At 39.7% G+C, this 16016-nt stretch overlaps 1 protein-coding gene across 6 annotated transcripts in view; it reads left to right on the forward strand.

Moving 5' to 3' along the window:
- Window positions 1-15718, forward strand: part of LOC124124721 (endothelin-converting enzyme 1-like) — an 88962-nt gene extending 73244 nt beyond the window's left edge. For all 6 annotated transcript variants that reach the window (XM_048394024.1, XM_048394025.1, XM_048394027.1 and 3 more), the window contains 9 exons: window positions 1-60; window positions 1473-1649; window positions 2035-2138; window positions 2931-3041; window positions 3982-4049; window positions 5865-5989; window positions 6744-6905; window positions 9140-9216; window positions 10331-15718. The exon at window positions 1-60 is cut by the window's left edge and continues 163 nt beyond it. In XM_048394024.1, coding sequence (XP_048249981.1) covers window positions 1-60; window positions 1473-1649; window positions 2035-2138; window positions 2931-3041; window positions 3982-4049; window positions 5865-5989; window positions 6744-6905; window positions 9140-9216; window positions 10331-10430 — 984 coding nt within the window. In that variant the 3' untranslated portion in view covers window positions 10431-15718. The remainder of the gene's footprint in view (window positions 61-1472; window positions 1650-2034; window positions 2139-2930; window positions 3042-3981; window positions 4050-5864; window positions 5990-6743; window positions 6906-9139; window positions 9217-10330) is intronic.
- Window positions 15719-16016: the final 298 nt, after the last annotated feature.

A 16016-nucleotide genomic window follows, 5' to 3' on the forward strand; every position in this document is an offset into this window, starting at 1 on the left:
CCGTTTGTGACAGGAGCTCTGTTCGTGCAGGAGAAATTCCCTCCAGACAGCAAACAGGAGGTGAGTAAAGGGGACACTCTCTGTACTGGACACTGTGGAAGGGACCACTAGATGATATTCGAGGAGGGGGCCTTGGAATTTACTGTAAACAAATAAATTGTACCTGAAAATTCTTGAAAAAAATATTATGCTTCAGACTGTTGAAAAAAAAAATTGCCTGCCACAAAAATTGCATTGTTGCAAGGTGTTTTCTTTGTAATAATATCATGCTCATAGTTGAAAATATAAATATCTGGTCTTGTAGCTGTAGCCGTAGTGGAAAAAATATCTCATCTCGATAAAAAAACCAAGCCAACGCCCCCTCCTTTCCGAGAATATCAGATGGTCAGTTTAACCTTGGTTAAGACGAACCAGTGCTACCTATGATCCGTGTCACTGGGAACATTGACTTAAGGTGTATTTTAGCAACATGGGTCTCGGAGAGTAGTTGGATGGGTGACCACGTTCAGCAGCTTGACTCCTGAGAGTTTCGAGGGCTTCGGTCCTGCCCCACACTGAAGCACATGTACCACATGTGGCATCTCCTTAGGCAAGTGACTTTGTTCGAAATGTGCCTCTGTTCACCCAGCAGTGAGTGGGTACCCGGTAGGATGAGATGGTAATGTGACTGTTAACCTTCTAGCCTCACAGGCAGCTTGGGTTGTATACTTCCCAGGGAGTTGAGAATGAAAATCGATTGCTCACTGATCCATAGACCGGGGTAATAATAGTGTAGCGCTATGAGCATCCACTTGGTGAATGGAATATGGCACATTATAAATGCACTTATTTTAATTATTATTATTATTATTATTATTATTATTATTATTATTAAATGAGCGGAAGGTCGGAGTTTCGATTGCTCACTGCATCATACCAAAAGACGTAAAAAAAAAGATGGTACATGTTGTTACTTTGTCTGGCGCTCGGCATTAGGGGCTAAAACAAGGACTAGTCGGCTCAGTATACTGTGTCTGAGTGGGGTATTCATGTACACCTGCAGCATGGTATCGATGAGTGAATTAATCTTGAACACAACATTAAAACTCATTCCACCTCAAGTCTAAAGTACCATATTCGATGTAATAAGCGCACGGAGCGCTCTCAAAATTAGAAATAGGGGGCTCTTATAAGAATATAATTTTGGTTGAAAGATTTTAAATTTCATAGTTTATGCTGACAGCCTGAAATGATACAAAAGAGAAGTATGTGCGTATCATACACGACAGATATTTTTTACCAGAATTTAATTGCCCGTAATTAAGGATGTGTCTTGTGTACATTGATAAATCGGAAGGGGTGCTAATTAGGATTGTTCACTAGCCAACATATCAGCAAATATCGCCGTGGGTGCTTATTAGAGTTGGGCACTTTTTACGTCAAATACGGTAATTTCGTGCTCATGAATTATTTACTCCAAAATGTGTTTACAGGTCCTCAACATTATCGATGACATTGAAAACGCATTCATGAGAAACTTAAACACAGTCGCGTGGATGGACGAACAGACACGAGATATTGCCATCGAAAAGGTCAAGGCCGTGACTGACATGATCGGCTACCCTGACTACATCCTTGACCCTGAGAAACTGGACAGGCATTATGAGAACGTGAGTTGTACAAGCAGACACAGTGAAGTCTAAACGATAAAATTGAGGGTAGGGAATGCCTATGCCCCTTAACTGTTCACCGGTAAATCTGGCTACCTTTTCACAGATCACAGCTAATTTATTACCCATTTCTTAATCACGGATAATTATCATGCAAATTAGTTCATATTTCACAGAGATAAGGAATTATTCAGTCTTACTTATCAATCTGATAGTGACCATATCATTATCAAGTTTATGTTTTTGCATGTATAAACTAGGTCTGCACCTCATTAGTCTAAAAAATTAGTTTTTTAACTTATCCTGCATTACTTTGAAATGTATCTACTGCTTGTTCTTGACAGATTTTCAAACCAGATTACATCACATTTTCCCTTGTTTTCAGATGACAATCCCAGACGGACAGTTTCTCTTCAGCCGCTTGTCAGTGTTGACCTTCCAGAAAGAGTTCAACTTGAACAAAAGAGGAAAAAAACCTGACAGAAAAGAGTAAGTTCTTTGGCCTTGGCTTTTTTTGTCACCTGGGTTAAAAAAATGAAAAGCGTTAGTTGGGTATGTGTTTGAAATACAAGTAAAATTAAAGTTTAAAAAAAGAGTGTTATGGAACATCATACAAAATACAAAAATTCTGTCAGGTCAAGTACAAAAAATGGAATGGAAAAGTGATTTGGGATGATGTAATGATTTGTGTTTTTTCTTTAGTTACATTTCAACTGGAGAAGCCATGCAACTATTTTGGTTTTTGACGTTCATGCAACTGATTCTGTTTTTGACGTTCATGCAACTGATTCTGTTTTTGACGTTCATGCAACTGGCTCTGTTTTGGATGTTCATGCAACTGGCTCTGTTTTTGACGTTCATGCAACCAGCTCTGTTTTTGATGTTCATGCAACTGGCTCTGTTTTGACATCATGCAACTGGCTCTGTCTTTGACGTTCATGCAACTGATTCTGTTTTTGACGTTCATGCAACTGATTCTGTTTTTGACGTTCATGCAACTGGCTCTATTTTTTATGTTCATGCAACTGGCTCTATTTTTTACGTTCATGCAACTGGCTCTGTTTTTGACGTCGATGCAACTGGCTCTATTTTTTACGTTGATGCAACTGGCTCTGTTATTAACGTTCATGCAACTGACTCTGTTTTTGACATTCATGCAACTAGCTCTGTTCTTGACGTTCATGCAACTGGCTTTGTTTTTGATGTTCATGCAACTGACTGTCTTTGACATTCATGCAACTGGTTCTGTTCTTGACGTTCATGCAACTGGCTTTGTTTCAGATGGGACATGGCGCCATCTGATGTGAACGCATACTACAGTCCGTCCAACAACCAGATTGTGTTCCCTGCTGGAATCCTGCACAAACCCTTCTTCAACCCACAGTTTCCATTGTACGGTTACCATGGTTACATGCCTTTTTAGCTCACCTGGCCATAAACCTTTTGCAATTTTGACTTCTCAGAAATCAGTTGATGGATTCAGCTGAATTTTTATGGATGTTTGTTATAATGAGGGTCAAGTTTGTTCAAGGTATCAAAATTGGAAATAGAATTAGGCAGCCAGGTAGCCATCTTTGATATTATAATCTTTTGAGAACAAGAGGCTTGAAACAAAGTGACAGTCACCTTGTGTTGTACCAAGTTTGTTCAAGACGTCTTGATCAGAAATCAAATATGGCTGCCAGTGGCCATATTGGAAAATTCCAAAAATGATGAGCAATCCTTCATACATCATGTCCTCAGAAACCACTTGACCAATACAGCTGAAACTTCACATGCCTGTTCCCACTAATGATAACACAACAATATCTTCAAGGGTTTGAATTTGATTTCCAATGTGGCCGTCCATTTTGAAAATGCTAGTTATGGTCGTTTTTCAGTCATCTTTGTTAAAAATGTAATGAAACTTGGTACATGAGTAGTTGGTAGTGGGGCTGAACTTATATGGTCAGTTTTTGTGATATTTTTAATTTTGCCCTTAATTTGACCTTGCACTTTGACCTTGCACTTTGACCATGTTCCTAAAAACTCTCAAAATGCATTTTCTCACACTGTAGACATGGTTTCATGAGAACTACTGAGACAATAAAGCTGAAACTTCACACACTTGTCCCCACCTCTGGTGACATCTGTTCAAGGGATTTGAATACAATTTTCAAAGTGGCAACCATGGCAGCTATATAGAAAAGTGTGCTATTTATGCTAAAAATTGGCTGTATTGCTCATAAATTCTCTCAAAATGCAGTTTTCTTTCTCTGTTAACATCTCTGAAATTGCCAGACTATTGGCTTTCTGTGATGATGATGTGTGAAGTTCATGTGATATGTTCCAGGTCATTCCGCTATGGATCTCTTGGAATGATTGTCGGCCATGAGCTGACCCATGGATTTGATAACAAAGGTTAGTCTTCCATCCATCCATCCATCATCCATCATCCTTCATCCATCCATCCATCCATCATCCATCCATCCTCCATCCATCCATCCATCCTCCATCCATCCATCCATCCATCCATCCATCCTCCATCCATCCATCCTCCATCCATCCATCCATCCTCCATCCATCCATCATCCATCCATCCATCCATCATCCATCCATCCATCCATCATCCATCCATCCTCCATCCATCCATCCATCCATCCTCCATCCATCCATCCTCAATCCATCCATCCATCCATCCATCCTCCATCCATCCATCCATCCATCCATCCATCCTCCATCCATCCATCCATCCATCCATCCATCCTCCATCCATCCATCCATCCTCCATCCATCCATCCATCCATCATCCATCTATCCATCCTCCATCCATCCTCCATCCATCCATCCATCATCCATCCATCCATCCATCCTCCATCCATCCATCCATCCATCCATCCATACTCCATCCATCCATCCATCCATCCATCCATCCATCCATCCATCCTCCATCCATCCATCCATCCTCCATCCATCCATCCATCCATCCATCATCCATCTATCCATCCTCCATCCATCCATCCATCCATCATCCATCCATCCATCCATCCATCCATCCATCCATCCTGTACCCACTTATCCATTATCCATTTCTATCTTACTTCCAATAACATCTTTATACCTACTAGGGGCCGTTGGGTATCCTAGTCGGGTCGGGTATCCCGGTTAAAGCTTTTCGCTCGTCACGCCGAAGACCCAGGTTCGATTCCCAACATGGGTACAATGTGTCCCCCACCGTGATATTGCTGGAATATTGCTAAAAGCGGCGTAAAACCATACTCACTCACTCACTTAATAGTCTATTATACCTTTCAATAAGAAGAATATATTGTGTCTTCAGCACCTTGACTTATAGTTCTGTTTAATGATCTGGACACAATGTGCAGTTGTGTCCCTTAGCTGTGCCAGGATGTGGCAGATTCACCCCATTAGGAACTATTGTTGTGTCAGCACCATATCCTTGACAATGGGTTTCGTCAGAGTGGTGAATGTCAAGTGCTTTCATCACTGTGGTGTTTTCTCCCGTATTACACGCCCTGTTTCAGTGCTTTGTGACTCACGTACTCACTCATGGTCATGTAGTAACACCAGATCTCACTCACTCACTCACTCTATCCCTCACTCACCACCTCACTGACTCACCCAACTCATCTCACTCACTCACTCACTCTATCCCTCACTCACCAACTCACTGACTCACCCAACTCATCTCACTCACTCATCAAGTTCACTCACTCACCCCAGGAGCACGGGTGGCCCAGTCGTCTAAGGCGACGCGATTTGCTGTGCAGAGTTGCGTCCCTTGGGCACGCCAGAAATCTATGATTGTGGGTTCGAATCCCGGTTCGCCCCGATTATGTTTCTAGGTTTGTCAGCACCATACCTGTGCTCGTGGGTATCAGCGAAGTGGTCAACGTCTGAGACCTGCATCACTTCAGGCTTTCCTCCCTCATTAAGCGGACACGCCATGATATAACTGGAATACTGTTAAAAGCGGCGTTAAACCAAACCCACCCACTCACTCACTCACTCACCCAACTCACCGAGTTCACTCACTCACCCAACTCACTGACTCACCCAACTTATCAAATTCACTCACCCAACTCACCATGTTCACTCACTCACCCAACTCACCGAGTTCACGCACACAACTCACCGAGTTCACACCCCAAACTCACCGAGTTCACACAGTCCATTCACTAGTAACTCACTCCACACTGTGTCATATCTCCACAGGTAGGAACTACGACAAGGATGGCAACCTGCACAGCTGGTGGACCAACTCCTCAGCTAGGGGCTTCGAGGAGAAGACAGCGTGTATGATCAACCAGTACAGTCAATACACAGTAGAGGGCATCCATGTAAGTACTGGCTGCCCTGGTGTGTGTTCACACCCTACCCAATCTTCTCCCGCATGATGTTACAAACGGGGGCCTGCAACTCAAAACACGAGCTTGTTACATTTTGTAGTAACCATCTCAAACAGCTTGTTGGGAGTAAAAATTATTTCGTGCACAAAAATTGTAACATTGAAACCTGCAACTAATGCAATTGCAGTGTGAAATGTGCAAACATTAAATACCCCACTGTTCCCGTTTACCGGTAATTACCAGTTTTGTACCGGTAATATTAGGCTTGGACCGGTTATTCATGTGACTGCCAGTCCATGTGGACCGGAAAATAAAGTTCCTTATAAATCTTTGTTTTTGAACAAAACATCGGTGATATTCATATTAGTACATTTTTCGTAGAAAGTCAGCTTGTCTGTTACCATCAGGGTTTCCCCTTGTCTATTTCTAGGTTAAATATTCATTTGTAGCAACTTCGTCTCGAAATATTAAAAAAAAAGAAGAAAATTGTGACAAGTTTGTGTGAATGACGCATAGATCTAACTAAGTTATTTCAGAGATGACATCTTTGCACTGAACATGATGTTGAAAGAATTAAAACCAAATAAAAATTTTTTGTTGAAAGTTGGGACTGGCAAAAATTAGGGGGGACTGGTAATTTTTAGAGTTGCAGTTTCAAAAGCCAGCGAGAACACTGCACCCATAAGTCTGAAAACACCTCAGAAAACCTCAGAGTGTTTCAATCTCGCTTCTTCAATTGTTTCAGCTGAATGGCAAGTACACGCTGGGAGAAAATATTGCTGACAATGGTGGACTGAAGACGTCTTACTCGGCCTACCAGATGGCTAAACATTCATCAGGCACCCCTCCTAAACTTCCCGGGATGAACCTCACGCCAGACCAACTCTTCTACGTCGGATTTGCTCAGGTGCGTCTCTCTCAGTCCACTTTCCGCAGAAACGGGTCTTGTTCTCTTAGCGATCTTAGCAATATCCCTGTTAAAACGGCTATTCTCTGTCATGCACCTCTGATCATTCCAGTGCTAAGATGTTTTTGTGGAACAAGTTCAGGCCTGATGCTCCAACCCTGCCTTCAGACAATAGCACAATCTTGTGTATGCAGGATGCCCACATTTTACAGTAGAATAGGTCTTCAGCAACCCATGCTTGCCGTAAAAGGTCGCTATGCTTGTCGTAAAAGGCGACTAACGGGATCGGGTGGTCAGGCTCACTGACTTGGTTGATGCATGTCATCGATCCCAATTGCGTGGATCGATGCTCATGACATTAATCACTGGATTGTCTGGTCCAGACTCGATTATTTACAGACCGCTGTCATATAGCTGGAATATTGCTGAGTGCGGCGTTAAACAACAAACAAACCAACCACATTTAACATGTTTAGGAAACTGCAGGTTTTATGTAATTTGAACACTTTAAAAAAAAACTAACATCTTTTTCAACATTTACCTTATTTGGGTTGGGCCTTTTTGGCCCAATAAAATTGACATACTTTTTTCTCAAAGTAATATGTACCTATTAGGGAACCATTTGCTTGTAGAAACAGACATGTGTTGGGAGAAAACTGTATCATAATCATCTCCTTCAAGCCCCTTCCCAGCACGTGACACCTTCGTTACACTCTCGGTAACATCGCTGCCACCAGTGTGGGCGCGGCCATTACAAGAATCTTGAAATTTGCCCTCTAACCCCAAATGTAGTAATGCATATATTTTATTTTTTGGGAATGCCAATACAGTTATTTTTTTAAAGTTTTACGACTGACCATATTTCCCAGATAAATTTATCTTTTTGTTTGTTTGATCAGATTGGTTCGAGATTGCAGACGAACGGAAAATCACCTAAATTCCCCTTTACATTCTTACTATACCAATAACATGATAGTTGAAATGAAATAGAAATTCAAATAGACGAAGAAAGAAAATAATTTAGTTAGGGTAAGAGTATTCGGCGTCACTGCTGTCATCGCTTGTTTGTAAGCATAACGGTCCGTCTGTTGCGAGTTCAACTCCATGCATGGCTGTGACCACATTTGACAGTGGGGAGTTTTGACTGATGGCAGCGATAGTATAGAGAGCTCCGCGAATGAGCTAACGCTGTGAGGAGTTTGCATCGCCTTGTGGAAAGGGAGTTAACTCTCTTTACTATGACTGAGAAATATATCCCCATGTTGTTATATTGCATGGCACCAGGCGCCATGCTTAGTTTGTTTTTGGTTTGAGAAAGTTACATAGGGATGAGTTATAGTTGGGAAGATGTAAACAAACTTTTGAAAGAAACTTTATCTTTGTCTCCGATATGTGTGATATTCTTCATATGAAATAGTTGAATAATTATGAAAATATTTGTAAAATGTTCCTAACTGTACATCTTTACACTAAACATGGTTGTATTATTTGGCACAATAATAAGAGGGAGGCACTCTCTGTAATAGACTGGTTTACCTGCCTATAGCATATCGCTAGGCAGGAAGTCATTGTTGTGAAAACATAGAACTAGTGTTGTTTTCATAGTGTTTCTTTCCTACTTTTATATAATAATGAAATAAATATTTAAACTGAAATGTACCATATTCTCATTCCTGATTCTGAAGGTACCACATGCAAATTACAATTTGTTTACCTTCTGGGTTACACATGTGCTTTGTGACAGTACAGGTACTTACATCAATAGGTAGTTATGCTACAAAATGTATTTGCACCATGTTGATCCTCTGGATCAAAATTATCTTGTTTGGACTTGTTGGTTGGTTTGGTTGGTTGGTTGTTTAACGCTGCACTCAGCATTATTCCAGCTATATGATGTCAGTCTGTAAATAATCGAGTATGGACCAGACAATCCAGTGATTAATATCATAAGCATCGATCCACGCAATTGGGATCGATGACATGCATCAACCAAGTCAGCGAGCCTGACCACCCGATCCCTTTAGTTGCCTTTTACTACAAGCATAGTCGCCTTTTACGGCAAGCATGGTTGCTGAAGACCTAGTCTACCCCGGATGTTCACGGGTCGTTTGGACTTGTGGAACTTGTTGAACTTAGCACTTATCATTAGACTCTGTGTTTCAGGGACTTACATAGTTGTATTGCTGAAACATGTTTTTATTTCGACTAAATGTTAAAACCGTTTGTGTTTGCAGATATGGTGTTCGTATTATACCCCTGAGTATGCCAAACAGACCGTGATGACTGACGTGCACAGTAACGCCAAGTACAGGTCAGTTAGAACACAGTTAGAACACAGCTGGAACACAGGTAGAACACAGTTAGAACACAGGTAGAACACAGTTAGAACACAGGTAGAACACAGTTAGAACACAGGTAGAACACAGAACACAGGTAGAACACAGTTAGAACACAGTTAGAACCGACTAGAACACAGGTAGAACACAGAACACAGGCAGAACACAGTTAGAACACAGCTAGAACACAGTTAGAACACAGCTAGAACACAGGTAGAGCACAGTTAGAACACAGGTAGAACACAGTTAGAACACAGGTAGAACACAGTTAGAACACAGCTAGAACACAGGTAGAACACAGGTAGAACACAGTTAGAACACAGCTAGAACACAGTTAGAACACAGTTAGAACACAGCTAGAACACAGCTAGAACACAGGTAGATCACAGTTAGAACACAGCTAGAACACAGGTAGAACACAGTTAGAACACAGCTAGAACACAGTTAGAACACAGGTAGATCACAGTTAGAACACAGCTAGAACACAGGTAGAACACAGGTAGAACACAGTTAGAACACAGCTAGAACACAGTTAGAACACAGGTAGATCACAGTTAGAACACAGCTAGAACACAGGTAGAACACAGTTAGAACACAGCTAGAACACAGTTAGCACACAGTTAGAACACAGGTAGCACACAGTTAGGACACAGGTAGAACACAGGTAGATCACAGTTAGAACACAGCTAGAACACAGGTAGAACACAGTTAGAACACAGCTAGAACACAGGTAGAACACAGTTAGAACACAGGTAGAACACAGTTAGAACACAGCTAGAACACAGTTAGAACACAGGTAGATCACAGTTAGAACACAGGTAGAACACAGGTAGAACACAGTTAGAACACAGTTAGAACACAGGTAGATCACAGTTAGAACACAGCTAGAACACAGGTAGAACACAGGTAGAACACAGGTAGAACACAGTTAGAACACAGCTTGAACACAGCTTGAACACAGCTGGTAGAACGTGACCTGTAATGGGATGTCTTCAGATCATTGTTTAGCGGTAGTGAGAACTAAGATCTGATTTTAATGAGATTGTCAGTGCCTTGTGATAACGTATAACAAACTGTCCTATGTTCCAGGGTGATCGGGCCTGTGTCCAACTCGTACGACTTCTCCAGCGTATTCAAGTGTCCGGCCGGAGCACCGATGAACCCCAGCAAGAAGTGCACAGTCTGGTGATGAAGACGTAGCTTTAGGTGATGGCCACATATCTCAGCACGCTGCAGCTCCATCGCAAACACTTCACAGGGTTTCTACACACTATGTTCCTTCAGCACACATCAATATATATATATCCTTTTGCCATGTACCTGCTGTTGTTTGCGGCCTGGCTCTAGCAAAGGGATACCAGTGAGCTCTCAGACCAATAAACGCTCAGATTACACGGCACAAATGGCTATATTTCACGTGCAACATACGCCATAGGTCTGCAACCATCTATACTCCACATGGCTTCAATGTCAGGCAGTTGTAGGGTTTACACCAACTTCATGCAGGGAGAACGGCTCCTTTGATTTCTGTGAGTTCCGCGAACACCTGGCGCCATCACTGATATTCAGTTGTCCATTCATATAGTTTTCTCACCTAGTTTGTCCTTTACCCCTAATGAGGGGCGGTCGGGTAGCCTAGTGGTTAAAGCGTTCACTCGTCACGCCGAAGACCTGGGTTCGTTGCAATGTCAAAAATGTTAATGCATCTTGTCCATCTTTAGAAATATTTACATTGAAACTCGAGGAATTATTTCATTATGACAATCTTGTTCATAATAATTCTGAGGGCAGAGCTTTTACACAAAATGCTGTTTTTAAATACCGTGATCGACGTAATAAGCGTGCAGGGCACTCACAAAATTAGAAATAGGGGGCTCTTATTAGAATATTATTTTGGTGAAAAAAACAGGTGAAAGATAAATTTCGTGGTTTATGCTGACAGCCTGAAATGTTCATGTACGACAGATATATTTTTCCAGAATTTAATTGCACATAATTAAGGGTGCATATAACACACGAGTGCATATTATACGCGAATAAATAAGTCTTGTGTACATTGATCAATCGGAAGGGGTGCTAATTGGGATTGTTCACTAGCCAATATATTAGCAAAGATCGCCGTGGGCGCTTATTAGAGCGGGGCTCTTATTACGTTGAATACAGTACTGGTTTCATTTTAATCCAGGGAAAATGTCTGAGCAAGTAGGTTTTAAGTCACTAAGTTTTACTGGATTATAAGAAATCCTGTAATCTTTATATGTTGTTTTTTGGGGGGTTTTATTGGGGGAGAAGTGTGTTTGCTTTATGAAACACTCAGCTTGCCAATTAATTCTGCTGACTTCAACAGAAATGTTGGATAGACTATATCTGTATCTGTTTCATTACTGTGTGTAATCGTATGGTCATGTCTCTTTTTATGACCTTATCTATAGGGTTGTTTTGGGGGGGGTGAGGTAGCACAGTGGTTAAAGTGTACACTTGTACCGTGCAGGCCAGGGTTTGATTCCCCTCATGGATGCAATGTGCTGGATGTACACTTAGACTTAGAAACAAATTCTTTAAAATTATTTTTTCTAAAGAACCTTCCTCTTCTGCTTGATGTGGAATGAAGGAAAGTAGACTTGGTTTAGTTTGATCTAGACTTGCTTTGACTTGTAGCAAAACAGTCATGATGCAGGACTAGCATTAGTAATGTGCAGTCTGTGACTCTAGACACTGGTCCAAAGGCCAAGGCTAGAAAAACGTCTATCGGTCTTGTAAGCTTGACAATAAAAGTCCATTCTTTAAAATTAAGATCTTCAGAAAATGATGTAAAGTGACAGGTTTTGGCTAGTAGAGTAAAAACAATCGGCACAGACGGAATTTGTTGTCTCACACAATGAAATAGCTGTATATTACAGCATCAAGACATACTCTTGCTAATTCAATGCACGGTGCTATTTGTTCTGTAATTCACTACAGTACAGTGGTTACACAAGAAGTCGCTAATGTCTGCATTCCTTTCTGACTATGCATGCATTCCTTCTGACTTTTATATATTTAAAAAAAGATAAAACTTTAGTCAACTTCAGTGTACATGCATGACCAGATTGATTTATACAAGTATCTAAATACATTTTGCGATGTCTACGGTCAAACTTCTCCCAGTCGAATACAGTAAACTACGGTTATAACGAACTCACTAATTTTAGTTCGTTGTAACCATAGTTCGTTATAAGCATATATACAACATCTATACAGCAAATGGCCGGGGCCAAAAATAAAGTTCGTTATATCCGTCATTTCGTTATAAGCGTGTTCGTTATAAACGTATTTTACTGTAGTTTGTACCTATCTCTTGAGACCAACAGGGCAGTCTTACATCAGTCCGAAGTCATGTATATCAAGACCAGTGTGTACTTTGAAAGACTGTCTGTGTTCCACATCTTCATCCCCAATGATACTGATGCAAAAAGGTGCTTGGCCTTCCAGCTGTCTAAAGCTGCAAAGGTCAAATCAGGTCAAATCAGGTGCGCTATATTGGAATTAGGAAACTATTTTGGTTTCTCTCATCTGCATGAAATTCACTGCTTTGGTTACTAAATGTGAACCGACAAAGATATGTTATGAAAGCATGCTGGACATAGGCTAACTTTGTGTGTGATGTTTGTTTTCGGAGCAGAACTCCGAAACAGTTAAAAATTTCTTCATCAAACTTTGCATGTATATCACTCAAGTGGTGAAATTGTGCCTTTTGCTATTTAGGAATTTTAGAAATTTTTATTTTTTACGTTTACATGGCAACAAGTTGGACTTAGGTTCTATAAGGGTGGTGTTCATTTATCATGTCGAGTCCACAAATATTAATATTTTATCAGTTTGATATTAGGTCAGTACCACAGAAATTTTTCTTCATGTTAATTAAAATTATGAATATTTCTACTTTTCATGAATTGTCAACTATTTTGCAGGACATACATGTTGAATGGGAAGTCTGTTTATTGTGTACTTTTTCTGTATGTTGCATATCGTGTGAACTTCACGTTAGAGTATTACATTCACAGACATTATTTTTCTATCACATTTACATGATTTAATAATCTTCAAGAACCAACACTTGTCGTAAGAGGAGATTAACAGGATTGGGTGGACAGGCTCGGTAACTTGGTCGATACATGTCACCGTATCTCAATTGCGTGGATCAATGCACATGATCTCAATCACTGGATTGTCTGGTCCAGACTCCTGTATTTTCAGACCGCCATCATATAGCTGGAATATTGCTGGGTGCGGCATTAAACAACAAGCAAACAAACAAACAAGATTTAAATATGATTTTAATAAAGCAGGGACCACTATATTTTTCTGTTTTACAAATAAGCATCCCCTCAGTGCTGAAGACGTTAAAACAGATGCTGTGATTGATTGATGCTTATGTTGAACCCTGTATTGTTTGTACTTTCAGTGCAAGAGGTTTGGGGATTTTTATCTCAAATCAACCTTGACAACAATGTTTTTGTGTGTGTGTAAATTGGTCTGGCCCTTACGGTCTCGTAATGATTCTTATATGGTGTTTTTTATGAGACGACAAAGAGTTATAGTGTTTTATAAACATCTTGATTATATTGTAACATGCTATGACGTGAGCCCCTGTATACATATATGTACACTATTGAGACCACAACCTTTTAATTTTCATTTGTTTTTCAAAAAGGAGCTTGACTAAATGCAAGGTATGATATGGGCCTGTTTCGTCAAACCTTTGAAATATTAGTAGGAAAATTATCGGGCTTTCAAATAGCAGGATAGATGTTGTCAAACGGATAGTTATTTCACAAATTTGTAACTGAAGAACTGATATTGCCAAACAAATATTTGTAAAAGGCAGACCATTATAAAAGTGTACGAATAGAATATTACTCTATTTTTTACATTCTCCGTCACACATCAACTGACGATGATCAAGTTTTCCAGATGTGAGCAGTCGTTAGGTTAACAGCATCCTCTTAAGGTTGTGATAATGTGTTTTATTCCAGCAAATAATGTTTTTTAGTTTACCTGTCAGAATACATTGTTTTTCTTGTGTTTCTTTCAATTCTGTATATAGTAGGGAAAGGGCTTGTTATTAATGTGTGTATTGGTTACAAAGTGTGTGTAAATATTTTTACCATGGTCAATAGAGTATTTATTTTCTTGGAGAGATCTGATGTGACCAGAACTGTTCACTATTTCCAGTGTTAATTGTCTCAACACACGTGCCCAATGACTATGTGTTGGGTGGGCATATTATCAGCATATGAAAACTGGGTCCTTTCGGTTTGAGAATTTGAATATCTGAGTAGGATTTGAACCCATTTTGTTTTTGGATGAGAATAGGGACCCAGTGCTTAGCAAAGTAGATATCAGAGGGCAAAATTGTACAAAATGGTATACGATGCAACATTTAACATGGGGTATTTTTTATATTTTGAAAGATTTTTCACAGTTCTAAACTGAAAAATTAAAAGCTTCATTTCGGATGGAAGAAAATGAAAGAAAAAACATTCGTAATTTTGTTTTTCTTTCTTGAAATAGATCATTCTTACAGGGCGATAATATGCAAGAAAAAGTACTATGAAAAAATCTTTTGCAAGACAACCTTGCAGATACATATGATCTGTTGGAAAGAAAATAGTTTGTCTTTTCGACAAAATTTGTTAAAACAAATAATTCTGTGGGTTTCATCACATTTGTGAGTGGTAGTGGTTTATAGTCACATCAATTAATTCCACTGGTGGCGGTTCTCACAGAAGTACACCCTATACCAAAATACCCATCAATCTGAAATGGTGAAGAATCACTTTACTTACTGCTGGTTGATGTAACATTCAGGGTTGGGGCTCAAGATGTTTATATAGAAGCCCAGGTGTTGGATCATTGATCACTTCAGATTGGTACTTTGTTCCATGTTTGGGGCTGCCAACTTTTGTAGTTTGGCCCAAATCATGATTAAATATTAGTGATCAACCATTTCATATTCTGGGGAGGCATGGGAACTTATTGAAAAATATAAACTGGAAAATTCTTGAAAATAATAATTATGTTTTAGACTTTGGAAAAAAAAGAAGAAAATGCCTGTCACAAAAAATACATTGTTGCAAGGTGTTTTTATTCAGGCTCCTAGTTTAAAAAAACACATTCTGGTTATGAAGCTGAAAAAATTCTAATCTCGATACAGAATCCCAGTTCCCCAAACATCAAATGGATGGTCCCTCATATTAAACTGGTTCTTAGATTGTGTGAGGGGTAAAGTGTTTAATGAACATGTAGAATATCTGCATAATAATTCTTGTTCAGGGCTTCTTGGACAGATATCAGTGCCCAGATAATGAATATGTAAATTTGTAAATATGTATATATAAAGTTGTCATGGCAATCGCCACAGTGCCTCCAAAGTCAATGTCTTCCAACATGTACTATAGCAATATTCATATTCAGTAATAAAGACTATTTATCATATTCTTCTTGTTTTATAATGCTTTTTTCATGTGTTTACCTATCTGCAAAGGACATCGCCACCTGTGACAATAGAGATTATTGTACAAGCATGTGTGTTATACTGATAAAACACGTTTCAGAATTCTTGTATTTCTAAATAGAGAGTGCGGTAATATATGAATTAATACATGTTTTGTAAAACCAGTATGACACACGTTAGTGTAATCATTTTTTATTACCCAACCCATTATTTCTTATTCTTTAGGGCTCCCCTTAAGAAAAACACGCTGATCACAACCGTGGTCTTAGTGAGTGAGTG

Source organism: Haliotis rufescens, unplaced genomic scaffold, assembly GCF_023055435.1.
Source record: "Haliotis rufescens isolate VD_foot unplaced genomic scaffold, xgHalRufe1.0.p SCAF_128, whole genome shotgun sequence".
Taxonomy (NCBI): Eukaryota; Metazoa; Mollusca; class Gastropoda; order Lepetellida; family Haliotidae; genus Haliotis; species Haliotis rufescens.